This window comes from Pogona vitticeps, chromosome 9 (genome assembly GCF_051106095.1).
Source record: "Pogona vitticeps strain Pit_001003342236 chromosome 9, PviZW2.1, whole genome shotgun sequence".
In the NCBI taxonomy this organism is placed as follows: Eukaryota; Metazoa; Chordata; class Lepidosauria; order Squamata; family Agamidae; genus Pogona; species Pogona vitticeps.
Window position 1 is genome coordinate 10,730,032 of NC_135791.1, and position 17,393 is coordinate 10,747,424.

The following is a 17,393-nucleotide window of genomic DNA, read 5'->3' on the forward strand; positions in this document are numbered from 1 at the left end:
CTTTTGCACTAGTCCTGCTCCAGTGACAGCTCCATAATTTCCACCTGACTGCAGAGGCGCCGGGGTTGGAGGGATCACTCTGCTTCACAGAACAAAAGTATCCCTACAGTACAGGAACTACAATGCAATTACTTAATTTTGTGCATTTGTTGGTTTTAACTATGTGGTATGTAGACCGCTGTGCCGGCAGAGTGTATAAGACTCAAAGATCTATTTGGGGAGCGGGAGATGGGAAGAGGACTACAACAGCCAGCGAGAGGAATGGATAGCTGACTGACAGCTTAAACAAGAGCTCAGAAGTTCTCCGCCCGCTAAAAATAAAGAACAATGTGAATGTCAGTGCTAGGAAGTCTTTCTCCCCTTGCAAAATCCGTGTGGTGCTCATCTCTTTTCCAGTAATAAGGCCCACTTTTCTCCCATGTATTTAAAACAAACAGCAACCACAAGACAGTGCTGCAGAAATGGCCTGAGGAATGAGTAAGAAATACAACCTTACATCAGCTTTGAAAGTCCTGGGACTCAAAAGATGGCTTTTTATTGCCTTTTGGCTATGGATTGTTCGCTTCATTTTCAAGACAAATGTGCAAAAACAAACCAAAAAATAAGCAACAAGCAATACAAAGAAAACAAGACAATGGGGAAAACGGTACATTGCAGTTCAAGAGCCTTGGATTTGGGCGATCTTAGTAACTTTCAGGAGTGGGTCCCTTGATTTGAATTGGTATTCTGGCATGGCATGATGTGGTTGATGCTCCATGTGAGATTTAACCCTGCCTCCAACTGCAATAATTATCAGGATCAGGCTCTTCATGCCTGTTACTCACATTGGAAAATGGAACTTTGTTGATTTTAAAGAAACTTTAGTGTTTTAGATTGCCAGCACAGTCCTATGCATACAGTATTTACTCTGATTAAGTAAAATTGAGTTCCAAAGTCTTTGCTTGTAATCTGCTTCAGTTAAAAGTGATTCAGGTAAAGAAGCAAGATTTCCCCAGCTACCCCTTCCTTGAAACATCAAGAACTAAAAGTTCTGCTTGACACACTTCCAACGGCAGAAGGGAGTTGAGGTCATGTCAAAGGAAGTGGGGAAAATGCAGAAAGAATGTGACAAAACACTTGGAATCTAACTACAAGAAAAAATGAAAACCAGATGTTTGCTTTGCTTTGGTTATGCAGATAATCAGTCTCCTTACAAGGTGAAAGAAATGCACCTCCATAAGGTGTACTCAAATAGAATGCTGTTTTGCTTAAAGCAGAGCTGGGAATATATGCTCTCTAGACCAGTGATCCTCAACCTTGGGCCTCCAGATGTTCTTGGACTACAGCTCCCAGAAGCCTTCACCACCACCTCTTGCTGGCCAGGATTTCTGGGAGTTGAAGTCCAAGAACATCTGGAGGCCCAAGGTTGGGGACCACTGCTCTAGACCTTCTAGATCAGTCATTCTCAAACTGAGGTCCCAAGAAGTTCTTAAACTGCAATTCCCAGAAGCCTTGCCCACTTGTGTTGGCCAGGATTTCTGGGAGTTGAAGTCCAAGAACATCTGGGGACACAAGTTTGAGAACCACTGACCTAGATGATCTCGGATGACTGCTCCCATAACTCCTAACAATGGGTTGAGGCTGGCGGGTGGCGATGGGAGCTAGAATCCAACACTTGGACAACCCCAGGTTTTCTAATTTTAAGTTTTATTTGATACCACATTTCAGGGTCTGCTGTCGAGTAATTTCCAGAAATCCTGTTATCTTTGGATCAGTTAGGGCACCCCCAACAAATTCAAATCCTTGAAGTTTATCCCAGCATTTGGGGGGGGGGTTAGAAATGTCTAAACTGGAGGGTTGGAATTTGGTGGCAGTTGTTGTGGAAGGAAGGAAGGAGGAGATGGCTAGAAGGAAGGAAGGAAGGAAGGAAGGAAGGAAGGAAGGAAGGAAGGAAGGAAGGAAGGAAGGAAGGAAGGAAGGAAGGAAGGAGAGATAGATAGCTCAAACACTAGTGCAAGGAAATCCAGCTGCTGAGCCCTTGGGGAGCACTTACACTGAACTCCTCAGATTGTTTATGTCTACCTGATCAAGCAGACGTTTCCCATCCAGGCACAGCAGAGAAAGTATGCTACATTTCCTACTCGACTGACGGAATTCTAGAATGTTCTTCCTTTTCCATTTTAGGTTGCTACGCTAATTTTTCATTACACTTTGGATTGGGTGCATGTGCGATCGTGGGATGTATGGTTGACTTTCTCATCAGGGCTTTGATTAGATAAGTCAAAGTAACACTTTAGATAATCCTTCTTTTCCACCTGATCTATTTTCTGTTATCTTGCAATGCCTCCTCCTGCTGCTGATTCGTGGTGGATTCATGGAAGGGTGTCAGCATAGTTGCTGGATAGAAGTGGAAAGAAGAAAGCAAGCAGGACCTTTGCCTACACACTGAAAGTCCACCCCATTCTTGAAGGCGCAACACATTGCCCCTCATTCCCAGTCGTAGTCTTTTGTTTCAACCATTCACATTGCGCTCCAATTTGGAAACATACAAATCCTCACAAGAATCTAAGAACACAGTGTTTCAGGCAACCTTCAAACCAGCTTGTGGCACAGCAGTTCCAACATGCACAGCAAATATTCAGATACAAAGCAGATTAAGATCGAACTCATGCATCCCCAGGACTGAGAATTCTGTTTAGAGGAGTGCATTAGAGTTTTTTTTTTAAAAGTACAGAACTCTTTATATTATTCAGCAATGCCCAGTATCGTTTTCATTTTTCTTAATTTAGAATCATTCCCACCCACTTGCTGAATGGTTAATAAACACTTGTGTAAATCCCATAGAGTCAAAGGGTTTCTTCTAGTTAAGACTTGCAACAGGATACAGGCTGGCAAATCCCACAGGATGGTGCCAAGAGACATAGAAGTTGCATCTCTATATAGTGGAGACAGACCTTATGATGAGAAACACTGGGGACACCTGCTTGAAATTATCTTGATGGACCATCAAGTATGAAATAGGAATGGTACTGGCCCTGCTCTTTCTCCACTTGTACCAGGAATGGGGAGTCTGTGAGCCACTCCTGGTATCATCAGGGCTCCGAACTAAGGCTTCCTCTGAGCTCCCTTCCAATCTGTTATCTCCTGATCTCCCTTGGGCTGCTGGGTCTGCTAGTCCTAAAGCTTCTTTCCCAGAACACCCTGCAGGAATGCTATACATCAGCAGGTGCTGTGAAAAATTTAAATGGTGGCTGCTGTCATCAAGGAGACTCACTAATGCCCATCCACTCTTGAAGGGGTGGGCACTTGAAGGAATGTGGCTCACAGCCCCCCCCCCCTCCGAATCCAACCTGGAGCTAACAAGGTTGACCTACTTTAATCCATTCAAGTTTTTTTCCTTCTTTTCAGCCCTTTTCATTGGAGAACTATAAAGAACATGAGGTATCCCACCCAAATGGCTTTTAAGAAATAATACAATTGCATCACTTCATAGAAAACAGGTAGGTTACCTGCATTTATGGATGGCTGGTTTTGCAATTATCCTTCTGTGATTCTCCTAATCCCCACCCCCTGCATGCCAGGTAGTGCAATATCTGGGTACAGCACATCCCCATCATCCTGGGAAAGTCCTACAGCCAAAATCCTGTTCTCAGGTTATGTCTGAACTGTCAGAGCTTTATTTTTCGATCTTTGGGAAACGAAAGCACTCTCTGCTAAGGGGCCCGGCAATGGCACATTTAGGTAAGTTTAAATTCTAGACTTCATTATCTTTTGCCCCCCCCCCCCCAAAATTCTGGACTCTGTGGGTTTACATCTCCAAATGGGAATTTGGGAGTGAACTGCTTCACTGACTTCAAAATCGCCCTACTTTCTGTGTTAGGTCCTTCAGGGACATTCCGCAGAGTTTGGCTCCGGATATTTGCCCTAAAGTCCTGCCATAGGGGCACCATTGAGGCATGGATTCCAGCAAGCAAGGATTGGGGGAAACGACGTCCTTCAGTGCAAATCCCAGACATGTCAAGGAAAGGGAAATTCTCCCAGGGAATGCCCACATATTCTAGCCTGGCAGTGTTTAAAAAATGGTGTTAATTCAGGACAAGGGCATGGGGGCTAAATCAGGTCTACCGGACCAGCTCCTTTAATCTAAGGGGTCTGAGAGATGAGATTTGCTCCTTGTCTCTGAAGCCCTACCTTCAACAATAAATTAAGGGGGGGGGGAGTTGAAACCATGTGCCATAACTACCCCCCCTTGTCTTCCCCTGCTTGAAAGAGAGGAAAGAGTGGCGCGGTCTCCACACAAGGAACCTCTCTTCTGAGACAGGAGCAGGTGTGGGTGGTGGCAACGGTGGCTGAAGCTGGAATGGAAATCAGGCAGCTGCTTCAGCGAGAGCCTGCTTTGCTTCTCTCTGGCCTTTCCCCTAAGCAGAGGAGGTCACCAAGCCAGCTGAGTGCCTTGGACGCTGCACTACCCAACCTAGGCCTTCTCTGGATGGAAAGAGCCTGATGGGTCAAAACCAGCTCTGACTGAAGCGCTGGCTGGAGAAGAGCTCTTTCAGCAAGCCTTGTGGTTGTTTCTCTCCTCTCAGGCTCTTCTTGGCTGGGGAAGGCCCAGACAAGGCAAAAACCAGCTAGCTCTATTACCAAAGTTGAGAAGTCTTCCGGTGAACACTTTTGACGGCGACCTAGATAGCACAGGGTGCCCATTCCTTTCTGTCAGGTTTCAGAATTAAGCAGCTCATAGGCTGCAATATGGTCCCTAAGTTCCTTTTGTACCCCGACGTTCTCCTTAATTCCCCCCATCCCCAAATATTATAGAAATATGCAGTTCTCAAAAACAAGACATGCTTTTAGAAACAACCAAGCAAGTTGGTTTAACATGGAGGGGCTGGTAGTGAAGGGCCAAAGGGTTGTGAAAAAAGGCCTTACGTCATCTGGCTCACAGCAGAAATCTGACTTTCTGACTTTCCCATACTCTAGGAATTCACCAGGTCATAAAAATCCATTTTTAAAGGACTAAAAGAAAAGATGGTTGGATAGCTTAGCGATTTAGGTATCTGGCTGTGTAACCAGAGGTTGCGCATTTGATTCTCCACTGTGAATCCTGGGAGAACAGCCAGCCTGTGTAGCCATGGGCAAGCTGCGCAGTCCCAGGGTGCCCCCAGAAGAAGGGGATGGTAAACCACTTCTATGAATTATCTGCCTAGAAAACCTTGGAAAGTGTTGCTCTAAGTTGGAAACTACGTGATGGCATCCAATTATTCCCATTCTTAAAAGGAATTGTGTTTTCTAAAGAGATGAGACCAGATGCAGTCAACTGGGAAACTTCCCTTGGGGAAAAATTAGTTCCAAATTATAATTAAGGCATGATTATTGACTCAAGATCTTCACAACAGTGACACAACCATTGTTGCTAATAAGCTTGTTTTACTGCAAAAAACCCAATGAGTCTCTAAAGTTGGGCAGGGGAGAGAACTTGCAAACGATGAACTTGAAAATGAGATTCGCAATTAAAGTGTATGATTCTTTTTTTAAAAACCTTGCTCTTCTACCTGAGGATAAAAGACCATAAGTAGGGATTGCTGCTTGGCTCCCAAAAGAGCTTAGAAAGAAGCTTCTGAGTATAAAACTATAATCTCATAACATTTAAAACCACATCTCTATGACTTTAGGAGGCACCAGTTTATCATTTTAGAACCCTAGTAGTTACACCTAACGTTTCCCTGGGGTCCTTACAAATGAGTTTTTGAAAGAGAGCTCGGCAGAGTTATTTCTTTGGATAAAAACTCCCAAGTCCTCTATTTAGCTTGCCCTGCCCAGGTCCGGGAGTTCTGGAAGCTGTAATCCAAAACAAGATAACTTTGTCAAGCTCTGCTTCAGATGAGGACAGAGTGGAGAGGGAAGTCTGGATGAGGAGCAGCAGTTCCCCCACTCCAACTCACTAAATCTGTAATCAGTTTCCATTTCAAAATACAGATTCTCCCACGTACACTGAGTGGGTTGGGTTGAAGACAGATCTCATAAGGCAAGGAAGGAATGGGACCTTGAGCAATCAATCAATCCATTGAGCAGCATCCGATGTGCTATGCTTCCGTAGCCCAGTTTGGGGTCCGAGTACTAGCTGGCTGACTAAACAGCTGCTACTGCAAAGTCATAAGACACAGATCCATGCTTGGAAATGCCCAGTGTGATGCAGCAAAATAAAAAAGAAAGGAACAACCACCGCACCCACAATCCCTCTGACATGGAATCAGACTCCAGAACCTATATCCATGACCACTTCCCTGGATGACTTTTTGCTCTTCTCCCTGAGAGGCTCTCGTGTTAGTTCCAAAAGCCTGTCGGAAGATTCTCCTTTGCTTTCCAGTTTTGCACAGTTGATTAAACCCATGTGGTCAAGTCTCGGCCAACTCCTGTGCTTCCTTTCTTTGACAGGTGCCACGAGCACCACTCCTGGCTGGCCAAGATCCAAAGACTTGGAGTGACCTGAAGTAGAGATTTCGGTGCCTGAACTGAACTCCCTCTTTACATTTATAGGATGCAAGAGCTTCTCAAGGGAAGTGGCTGAGGAGGACTCTGTATCCATATCAATAGCTATATGATTGCCCTTGGGTTCATCTTTTAGGGGAGCCACACTGCTGCCTCCAGGTAGAAGAGTCCACGAAAGCCTTAGTATCTCTTCCCTCTCTTCTGGCAATCTAACACAAGTGCCTTCCTGGACAATTACCTGAGAAATGCCCTGTTTTTCAAACAGACGGTTATTGAGCTTAATAAGAGGCAGTGAGAGGGTGTTGACAGCCGTGGAGATGACCGATTCATCTCCATGGGCAAAGGAGAGGCCAAGATTTTCTGGCATGGAGTGGCCAACCTCCGAGTGGACACTCAAGAGTGAGAGGGAAGGTGACACGCTTTTGTGGTGAAGAAGCTGGGTGTGGAGTTTATCTGAGCTGTAACTGTTGCTCCACTTCTTTACAGGGCAGGAACAGGACAGGAACCCACCGGAAGAGAGATCCACCTCGTAACATCCTTCTACACATTCTGCGTTGGCCTGGACGGTAGATGGGCTTGGCTTCCTCTGAAAGTAACTGCTTGCTTGGCCTGTGTCTTGCGGGACACTCAGGCTCATGGAATAGAGTTCCCTTTGCATCAGCAAGCGGGTCTCCATATCTCTGTTCTCATACAACATGGTGTTGGCACAGATGAAGATGAACAACCCAATGCCCATAATAACAGGCCCAACCAGCTTCAGCTTCTCGCTGTGAGGAATGGGGTGGGAGGAAACTTTCACTTCCTTCTTGATCTCATCTGTGGCATTGGAGTTCCCCAGCCTGCTACCTCCAGATCTTGTACGGTGAGGCCAGTACCCAATGACAGCAATGGTCATGCCCACCAGGACCACTGAGACACCCACCATCACAAAAGCTCCTGAGGGTGAGCGCATCCGGAGCTGCCCCTTCACAGTCACTTCGGAGGGCACTTTTCGCCGAAACCTGCCCCTATGCCATCGGGAAGGAGCAGAAGTTCTTGTTGGCTTCTTCCCAGATGGATTGTGACTCTTCATGGTGCTTTTAGCTTCAACATCTCCAGCTGTCATCATTACAATCATGTCGTCCATGGGCCATCTATCAACCACAGGAGAGAAGAAAAAGAGAAGATATTAACTAACACAAAACACACTCAAACACAGGCTTCCGGGCACCTCTCACTTGGCTAGAAAATGGCATGTCAAAGTACACCCTGAAACAATTACTTTCCTAAAACAATTAACTTTTCTCTAGTGCCTCTTCCCTTTCTAAAGTCAGAAAAGGAAGAGGCATTAGCGATAACATTGCAAGTGTATGCCAGATACTGGAGCATACCAAAGAATTTCACATGGAAATGTCTCTGTCCTTTGTAGATTGCAGTAAACCCATCTGTGTGAATCAGGAAAAGGTATAGATCCATGTTGTGTAGCCATCGCCATCACCATGCCTGCACTACTTGGGGGAATGTTACCAGAGGCAGGGTCCACAGCAACAACCTGGGTCTAGTCTGGGGGAGCTGACCCTGATATAACTGTGACACTGGAGGAGGATGCAACACAGGGAACACCAGGGTTGACTTCAGGAGCAGTAGAAGCCGCTGTACCAGATCTGTACCCTGTTGAGGCCTCAAGTTCTCCATGTGGGCATACAGGCCTTCACTTCCTCATGCCTCCATTTCCAGCACCACACGGTAAAGGTAGGTAAGGTTCCCCTTGACAATTTGTCCAGTCGTGTTCGACTCTAGGGGACGATGCTCATCCCCGTTTCCAAGCCGTAGAGCCAGCATTTGTCCGTAGACATTTTCCGTGGTCACGTGGCCAGCGTGACTAAACCTTCCCACTGAGATGGTACCTATTTATCTACTCACATTTTTACATGCCTTTGAACTGCTAGGTCGACAGGAGCTGGGACAAGCGACAGGAGCTCACTCCATCGCGTGGATTCGAACTGCTGGTCTTTCGACCTTGCAGCCCAGAGGCTTTCTGTGGTTTAACCTGCAGCGCCACCACATTCCCACATGATGCCCACTAGTAAGCCAGGCAGAAACTCACATAGCCCAGTCCAGTTGACTTGGAGTGTGGAACAAACCTAGACTGAGCCAGGACTAATGAAGATAACTAGGCCTGACGTTGGCCAGCCAAGACAGCCAGTTTTTGTTGAACACACCCCCCCCGTCAAGTTCTAATAAATCCTTCTTCGTTTCAAGCACTGCTGTTAAGTCCACGGATTTGGAGGATCCACGTGCTGACTCTGTCAAGGCTGGCATTCAAATAGCGTGCTTAGATTCAGATGAAGGAGGAGTGAAAACTGGAGGAAGAAATAGCAGTAACGTAAGATGTGCCATGTCACTACATCTCTGACAGAAAATAGCAAAAATCTGAAACGATTTCTCATGAAGGTTAGAGGAAAAACGTCAAAGCAAGTTAACAAGTGAACATTAAAGAGACAAAATAGCGACTACAGAAGAATTGCATGACTTCAGTGTGGACCATGGGAAAAAAAATCTAAATTGTTTAAGATTTTCCATACCTTAATTCACTTATTTACCAAACCCACAAAATTGAAGGGAAACTCAGTAGACTGGGAAGGGCAACTGTGAAGTAACTACAAAAGATCCTTAAGAGTAAGGATGTGTTACTGGAGACCAAGTTCAAGATCATGGGCACAGTACGTATTTTGATGTTCCTGATCACCCTAGTTGGGTGTGAAGGCTGGAACAATAAAGTTGACAGGAAAAATATTGATTCATTTGAAATATGGTATTGAAGAAGTATTAGCTATTTCACAGAAAGATAAATAAGTCTGCTCTAGACATGATGAAATTAAAATGACTAAATTGAGATTACTGTACTTTTGACATATAATGAGAAGACACAACTCACTGGAAAATATAACAGAATTAAGAAAAGTTGAAGGTAGCAGGATAAGGGAAGGATTTTACATATGAGTTAGATGGATTAATTTAAAAAAAGCCATGACCTTTAGTTTGCAGGACTTGTTTAGGGCTGTGAAAAATAATATTTTTTGTCAGGTCTCATCTGCTGCATAGCTCCATGGTTTAGATATCTGGCAGGTAGATCAGTTCCTCCCTCTGTGCCTCCCTGACAGAAGCTGGACCTGATGATCCACAGCGTCCCTGTCCAGATCTACAGCTCTAAGATCATTACAGGTCTTTAATTCACAGCAATGCTGTCGGCCGAAAGCATAACACACTTAGTCTTCCTTTGCCAATGCCTATCTGATCACGAAACAAGGGCTGTTTATCTGCTGGAACCACTTCCATAACGTCCTAAAGCCAAAAACAGGGGGGCCCTTGATTCTACTTGAGAACTAAAATGGTGCTGTGGCGAAACTGCTTTAAAAGCTGGGCTCAGATCCTGACACAGACATGAAATTCAAATGATCTCCGGCCAACACCCCCCCCCCTCCTGCTCACATACTTCACAGGATTGTTGTGAAGATAAAAGGGGCTAAAAGTAGGGAGAAGGAGTGGGATTAAAATAAAACTCACTGTTACACAAGGCAAAGCCATACACTCTATAGAGACAAGAGAAGAACCTCAGTCCACATGCAACTAGCATGACAGACCAAACGCAAGGAGATGGGCTTCTCCTTTGATGCAACAGGAACAAGACCGGCACTGCTAATGATTAGGCGTTTTGTGGCATCTTGGCAGTGTGGGGCTGGTAATGTGCTTTTGAATATGACTAGGTCACTTAATTTTTATATTTAAGTAAAGTTCTGGGCTAGTGCCTCTTCCCTTCTAAAAGATGTTCATTGCGGAGCATAACACATACCAGCTCCACCTACAATGCAAATCTCACCACTAAACAAGGCTTGTTTCTCTTCTGCAATCACTTCCATCATTTTCAGTCTCCTAAAGCCATACAGTTCTAAGATTATTATTATAGGTCTTTAATTTGCAGGGATACCACTTATGTCTACACTTACGTAGACTACGTATAATGTTGGACAACTGAATTCAGAAATTTAACTTGCACATCTTTCTTGTTGCCGTGGTGTAGGGAGAATACAAACTGGACAAGTGTAGTTCAGTTTTTCACTTTAGTAGTGCTTTTGCGCTGCAGCACTGTACTATTCCAACTCATTTTGTCTCCATGAAACATTTTGTTTTTCAAAATAACAAGTCTTACAGCATGCTGCCTAGTGGAAATTTCAACATGATAGTCACTGGATATTTTCCCTGTACTCATCACATCCTAATTCCAAATCCAGAGTAAGAAACATGAACGCTCACATTGTTCAGCATTAGTGTAGTGCCACACAACAATGTCTTTCTGTGGAGTCAAAGTAAGGATTGTGAAAGGTGTGAACAGAAGACTCTTAGTGTTGAAACCAGCTGCCACCTCCTCGTATAAGCAGCAAACAGGATGAGATAAGGTACCCATCTAGCAATACAGTGAGTCTCGGGAGCTTAATAAGCCAATACACACCCAGGAGAAATGTTGGTTTGGATCCTATCCTCTGAAGCAAGACAAAACAAATTTGATCCATCACTTTTATGAAAGTCCTTCAAAACACTGGCCTCTGTTGTTGTTCAGATATGACTGTAATAGCCCAGGTCTAATATGTGTACAGTCATGCCCCAATTTACGATTACCCCGTTTAACAACGAATCCACTTGATGGTGAGGATTTTGCAATCGCTTTTGCAATCGTAAAACAATGGTTTGAATGGGGTTTTTCCGCTTTGCGATGATCGGTTCCCTGCTTCGAGAACCGATTTTCGCTTTATGATGATCAAAAACAGCTGATCGTCTGGTTTCAAAATGGTCGCCGGCTGAAGAAAATGGCCCTCTGCTGTGCTTAGGGATGGATTCCTCGCTGCACAGGCACCGAAAATGGCCGCCCCATGGAAGATCTTCGCTGGACCGTGAGTTTTCAGCCCATTGGAACGCATTGAACGGGTTTCAATGCATTTCAATGGGCTTTTAAATTTCGCTTTATTTCTGTTGTCGCTCTATAGAAATTTCGCTGGAACGAATTAACGTCGTAAAGCGAGGCACCACTGTATAAATGGCCATAGACATACATAGAAACACTGAACTATGGTGGAATTCATGTTGCATGTTTTGGGCAAAGTTTGAACTCGAGTCTGAGAAGCTAAACAGGGACAACTTGGAGTTAATAGAGATGAGAAGAGAGCTAAGTTCAGAAAAAGTGTCTGCTTTGCTTTCTAATCGTTTTAAGGTGTGATTAGTCTCCTGGGGATTTTAAGTGTACAAGCTTTGTGATGAAAAGAGGTTTCCTACCTCAAACTGTCAAGCTATCATAATTTTTATGAGGGAGTTTTTACAAAGAGAAAGAACAGAAGCGTGTAAAAGATGACAATTCAAAGAGGTCTTGGAAAAATACAGCTAATCCTTTAGCAAGATGAAGTTAAGCTATGCCTCATGATGGAGTTGCTCCTGCAGCTAACCTTTGTCTCTTCCAAGAGCCAGTGAGCAGACAAATATATAACACATTTTAAAGCTTCCCTTTGAATTTTCCAGAGATTATTTTCCTTCTCTTCAGCCTTCAATTGCTTCTAATACACTTGTCCCCTCAGCCCTCTGCTGAGGATAACTAACTTTAATTACCATCTGAGATGTGACCTACCTTATCAAGTTACATTAAGCTACTAAATCTCCTGCTGACAATGTAGGTGGTACCAACCCTTCCAAACTTTTGGCAAAATCAGTCAGCCTCACTGCAAACTTTCAAGTGCTGTCAGGTCATGCAAGGAGAGATTGTTCTCCGAGAGAACTCATTCCTCTTGATGGGTTTTATGAGAATGTTATGCACATCCACACTGATTACAGCAACACAAGGCACATGACACTATTTTTTCAATATTTGATAGTTCTCTTTTTGCTAATTCTGCTGCAGCTCATCCTCTTTGAAAAGCCAGTTATTTTCACAGATGTAACCATCGTTTCTGGGAAGAGCTAGCAAAAGTTACTTATAAAGACAACGTTTATTAAGTGCTCCAGCACTGGAGGCATTCAAGAAAAACTTAGATAATCACCTGGCAGATACAGTACACTTTGATTGTACAGTGCGGTGCCTTGACTTACGAAATTAATTGGTTCCGGAACTCTGGTCATAACTCAAAATGGTCGTAAGTCGAAGCACCATTTCCCATAGGAATGCACTGAAATGCAACCTGATCCATTCCAGCCAAAGAAAAAAAAATCACAACAACAAAATTACCCATCAGCAACGCGATTAATCCGATGTAGCCGGGAGGGGGGAGAAAAGCAAATAAACCGTGCAAGACCCTTCAGAAATGCAAAAAGAAAAAAAGAAAAAAAAAGCAAAGCAAAAAGCAAAGAAACCACGCAAGACCTTTGGGAAAAGCAAAAAAAGCAAAGCAGAAAGCAAACAAACCGTGCAAGACCCATCGGAAATGAGGAAAAAGCAAAGCAAAAAGCAAGCAAACTGTGCAAGACCCATCGGAAAGGGAGGGACCCAAAAAGCGAACAAACCCCGCAAGACGCATCAGAAATGGGAAAAAAACACCAAAAAACAAACCGTGCAAGTCCCATCAAGCATAGAAACATAATCCCACCACCCAGCCCAAAACCACGCTGCAAAACCCACCCAAAACAGTTTTTAATAAGTAGAAAGCAGCATCTTACCAGGCAGTCCGAAGCCTCCTCCAATCGCACACTCTAACCGCTGGGGCAAAAGAGCTACAAAGAAGCAGCCTCTTTGCCAACAACGGTTAGCAATTTGAATTCCCTGCCTTTTCCCCCTGCCTTTTTCTGGTTGTAACTCGAAGCTCTGACTTGTAACTTGTAATTTTGCTTCGACTTGTAACTTGCAAGTCGAAACAAAATTTTGTAGCCAGAGCTGGCCGCAACTCAAAACAGTTTTATGTCGGGACGTTTGTAAGTTGAGGCACCACTGTATTCCTGCATTGAGCAGAGTCTTGCACTTGATGGCCTTTGTAGGTCCCTTTCCAACTTCACTTTTCTATGATTCTATGATCCCCAGAATCTCCAAACGAACAGCTGAAAGTTCTGGAAATTAGAGTCTAAAAAGCAACTTCTCCAAATTGTGTTTCTGCGATTCTTGAAGGATGCAATACTTCAGAGTTAAGAGTACTGATTATGTTGATTTCATTATCACTGTATAATAGTGAAAGATTCTGTATGCCTTGCTTCAATCATCAATCGAAATGGAGACTGCAGCCAAGAAATCAGAAGACTGAGACTCAGAAGGACAGCAATGAAGGATTTGTCACTGGAGACTAAGACCAAGAACATCCACACTCTTGTATTCCCAATTCACCACAGTGTGAAAGCTGGACAGTAAACTGACAGAACAGAAATTCTAGGTAAAAGCAAAACAGAAGTTAAAAAAAGACAAAAACCTGGTGGCGACTTAAAGACTAACTAATGTATTTTTCAATGTAAGCTTTCATGGGCAAGCCCATGAAGTGGACTTGTCCACAAAACCTCACAGTAAAAAAAAATATAAAAGTTAGTCTTTCAGGTACCACCACATATTTGTCTTTTTTACCTTTTATTTCTGTTTTGCTTTTATTGATAATGGTTGCACAGACTAACATGGCTACCTCTATTACAATAGGGGAAAAATGATTCATTTGAAATAGGATGCTGGAGGAGAGCTTTATAGAAACCCTGAACAGCCAGAAAGATGAATAAGTGGGTCTTGGAGCAAATCAAGCCTGAACTATCTCTGGAGGCAAAATGATGATGGAGGCTGTCCTATTTTAGGCACATTACGAGAAGGCAAGGTTCTCTGGAAATAACAACAATGCTGGGAAAGGTTGAGGGCAGCAGGAAAAGAGGAAGACCGAATAGGAGATGGACTGAATCCCTAAAAGGAGACCATAGGCTTGAGTCTACAAGAAGTGAGCAGGGCTGCTGAAGAAAAGACAATTTGGGGACTGCTGATTCACGGGGTCGCCATAACTCTGAGATGACCTGACAGCACATAAGGACAGCAATATGTATAATACTAGTGGCCCAAATAAACTAGTGGCCCAAAGTTCCTAAATAGCCAATAAATAAAAGTTGAGTGGCATCCTTTTGAGAGTGACTGCTAAACCTTTGATGGTGATGCGAATAATAGAACTGTTAGGCTGGATGCGAATTTTGTCACACTTCAAGTAAACCCAGGAAAACCACTGGAATTTAAGTCCCACTGATTTCCATCAATCTCCTTCAAGTTTGACTAAATGTGGATTCAACCCACTGTCTCACACTTATTCTTCATGTGTACTTAAGCCATAATCTTACAAAAAAGAATGTGCCAAAAGGATGAATAACTTGGGGAAGAATTGCAGACAAATAATGTCACAGACAGGCTACATCATTTTGGCCCTTGCTGGGAGACAGAATTAATGTGATGCCTGAAAGCAATATTCATTTATCTGGCAGTAACAAAGTTCAAATGAAGAGAGAGAGAGAGAGAGAAAGCAAAAGAAAGCTTTGCTTGGCAAAGACTGCTCTCTTTATAGAGTTCAAGATCATAATTTTATTATTAGAATTCCCAAGAAAGGTTACATAAGCTTTTTAAATATATATACACATATTTAAAAAAAAATCAAACATTAACTTCTAGGACTCTTTGACATTGTCGCTCAATTTAACAGATTGATTCCACATTTTAGCAAGGCATACACAACCTTGTTAAATATAAAATTGGCAGTTGATTTCAGTGGTTATTTGTGACCAAATGCTAGATCCTGCCCATCCATACTTATGCATTTTTTTTTATTTTGGTTGTAGGGGCTAAAATGTGTGACAGTTGCTAGGATGACAAGTGCAACAGAAATGTAAATATTCTTACCAGTGCTGAAGACAACAACAGTTCAGTTCCTTGACTGTTTAAACTTTCAGTATTTGCAGGAGATGCTTTTCAGAGTGTTTTTTTTAAAAGGGAATTAATAGTTTCCTAATCCAGACCATCAAATTTTGGCTAATCTATCTAGTATGAAGTATACTGAACATTATATATGATACCAGAGAGGCTCACAAGCAGGTGGAATTGAGCCTGAGAGAGCAGAAATTGAATAAAGAGCCAAACAAATTCCTTTACAGTAAGGGGTGGGGGGAACTGAACCCCTTTCACTTGGTGCTGGATTACAACTCCCACCGTTGGCCATACTATATGGGGCTGGTGCACAATGAAAACCCACTAGGGCTTGGAAACATTACTTCAGGAGAAGAAATTTCCCCAAATCCCCCTAAGTCAGAAAGACCAGGGGACACGCTGGCTGATGAATTATTCAATTTGCCATTCAAAACAGTAATGGTGCTTTAATTCTCTCTCTCTCTCTCTTTTTGGAGGGCTCCAGCTTCCAGAATTCTCCAAGAATTCCCTAGGCAGAATTCTGGGAGTTCTGGCCCATAAACACATAGACACCTTCATTTCACTCACCTGGATAAGGACAAGACTTTCTTCTAGGCCTTGTTTCCTGTTATAATGCTTCCTGGGAGGAAGCTGCCGCAATGCTTCTGGGGAATGGTAGTCTTGTTGCTCTCTATGTGGTAGAGGGGATGCCTTCTGAAGACCCACCGCCTTTGAGTGCAGAAAAGCAGCACAGAAAGTAAGAGAGAGGAAGGAAGGAAAGAAGAACGTAGGAAGGTAGGCAGGTGAGTGGGTGGTATGGGTGTGGAAGAAAGAGAGAGTTAGATAGTGAGGGCCAAAATAAAGAAGACACATGTTTCCTCTATCCCAGTGGTTCCAAATCTTTTTTAAAATTGCATACCAATCGGCAGCCCATTTCCATAAATTGTACCCTTCATATCAGCAAAATAGTTGTGATGAATACAGTTTGCTGGCCTCACAGGACTGACTGAGATGGCCACTTCTATATACACTGGTACAAGTGCAACAGCACTTCAGTGTTAGTAAAGCAGAGAAGAGTGCTAAGGCAGAGAGGGGCGTGCTGCCAAAGATGTACACTGTACTGGCATGTTTGCAACACATTGCTTAGGGAGAGACTCCCCACCGTTCACCGAAATAACAAAATGAGCTTTTCTCAAGATTAAATAACAAAGAAAACCCGCCGACCACTCTTCATTACGTTCAATTAATTTCAAAACTTTTTACTTGTATCTTGTCTTACACTTTTGATGTACGCGCCTTTTCCCGCTATTATTCAATTTTTTTTCATATACCCCTATATGTCCTAGCTCATACCCCTGCTGTTATTTGGTACTCCAGGTTGGGAATCACTGCTCTATCCAAACAAGTTTCCTCCAGATATGCAGATATTCAAAGCTGCCATGTTTGCACAATCAACTTGCAAAGGAATCTCACTGGCCTATCTCCCTTTATCAGTGTCCGAACAAAAGCCAGCAAGGGCTTACCTCCTGTTAGAACAAACCACCAAGTGTAACATCTGAAGGGAGCTCTCCTTCCAATGACAAATCCACTGTAATCTCTGTGTTGACTCAGAAAACAGGGAGGTGGCCCTCAGGAGGGAGGAGAAGAGGGTGGCAGAAAGAGAGATAGAGAAGCGATAGGCCTGCCCATTTTTCATTCTAGTCCCACCCAGCATTTATTTCAGGCAATCACGGTGAGCGCTTCAATGCTGGAAGTGTTTCAAGAGAAAATTAGACAACCATCTGTCAGATATACTTTTATTTGGGTTCCTGCATTGAGCAGGGGGGTGCGATCTCTCTTCCTCCCTCCCTCCCTCCCCTCTCTCTCTCTCTCACACACAGAAGGAAGCTGTTTCCCTGTTCCTGCTAAGGGATACCCTCTTCCGAATACTGTTTCTGACCTAGAAAACACCTGGCTTCTTCACCTGGATAACAGAGACCCATGGAAACAGGACTGGATCCATCTCAGATCAGAAGCAGGATGGGCTGAATTTGAAAAGGAACATAAGGAAGACTTCTGGGAGTACACT

At 43.6% G+C, this 17,393-nt stretch overlaps 1 protein-coding gene across 3 annotated transcripts in view; it reads right to left on the reverse strand.

Annotated features, from left to right (window-relative positions):
- Positions 1–502: 502 nt before the first annotated feature.
- Positions 503–17,393, reverse strand: part of TMEM200B (transmembrane protein 200B) — a 49,915-nt gene continuing 33,024 nt past the window's right edge. For 2 of the 3 annotated variants that reach the window (XM_078380182.1, XM_078380181.1), the window contains exon 2: positions 503–7,598. In XM_078380182.1, coding sequence (XP_078236308.1) covers positions 6,227–7,591 — 1,365 coding nt within the window. In that variant the 5' untranslated portion in view covers positions 7,592–7,598 and the 3' untranslated portion in view covers positions 503–6,226. Of the gene's footprint in view, positions 7,599–15,913; positions 16,055–17,393 lie in introns of all 3 variants that reach the window. The other variant, XM_078380180.1, reaches the window with a different exon arrangement.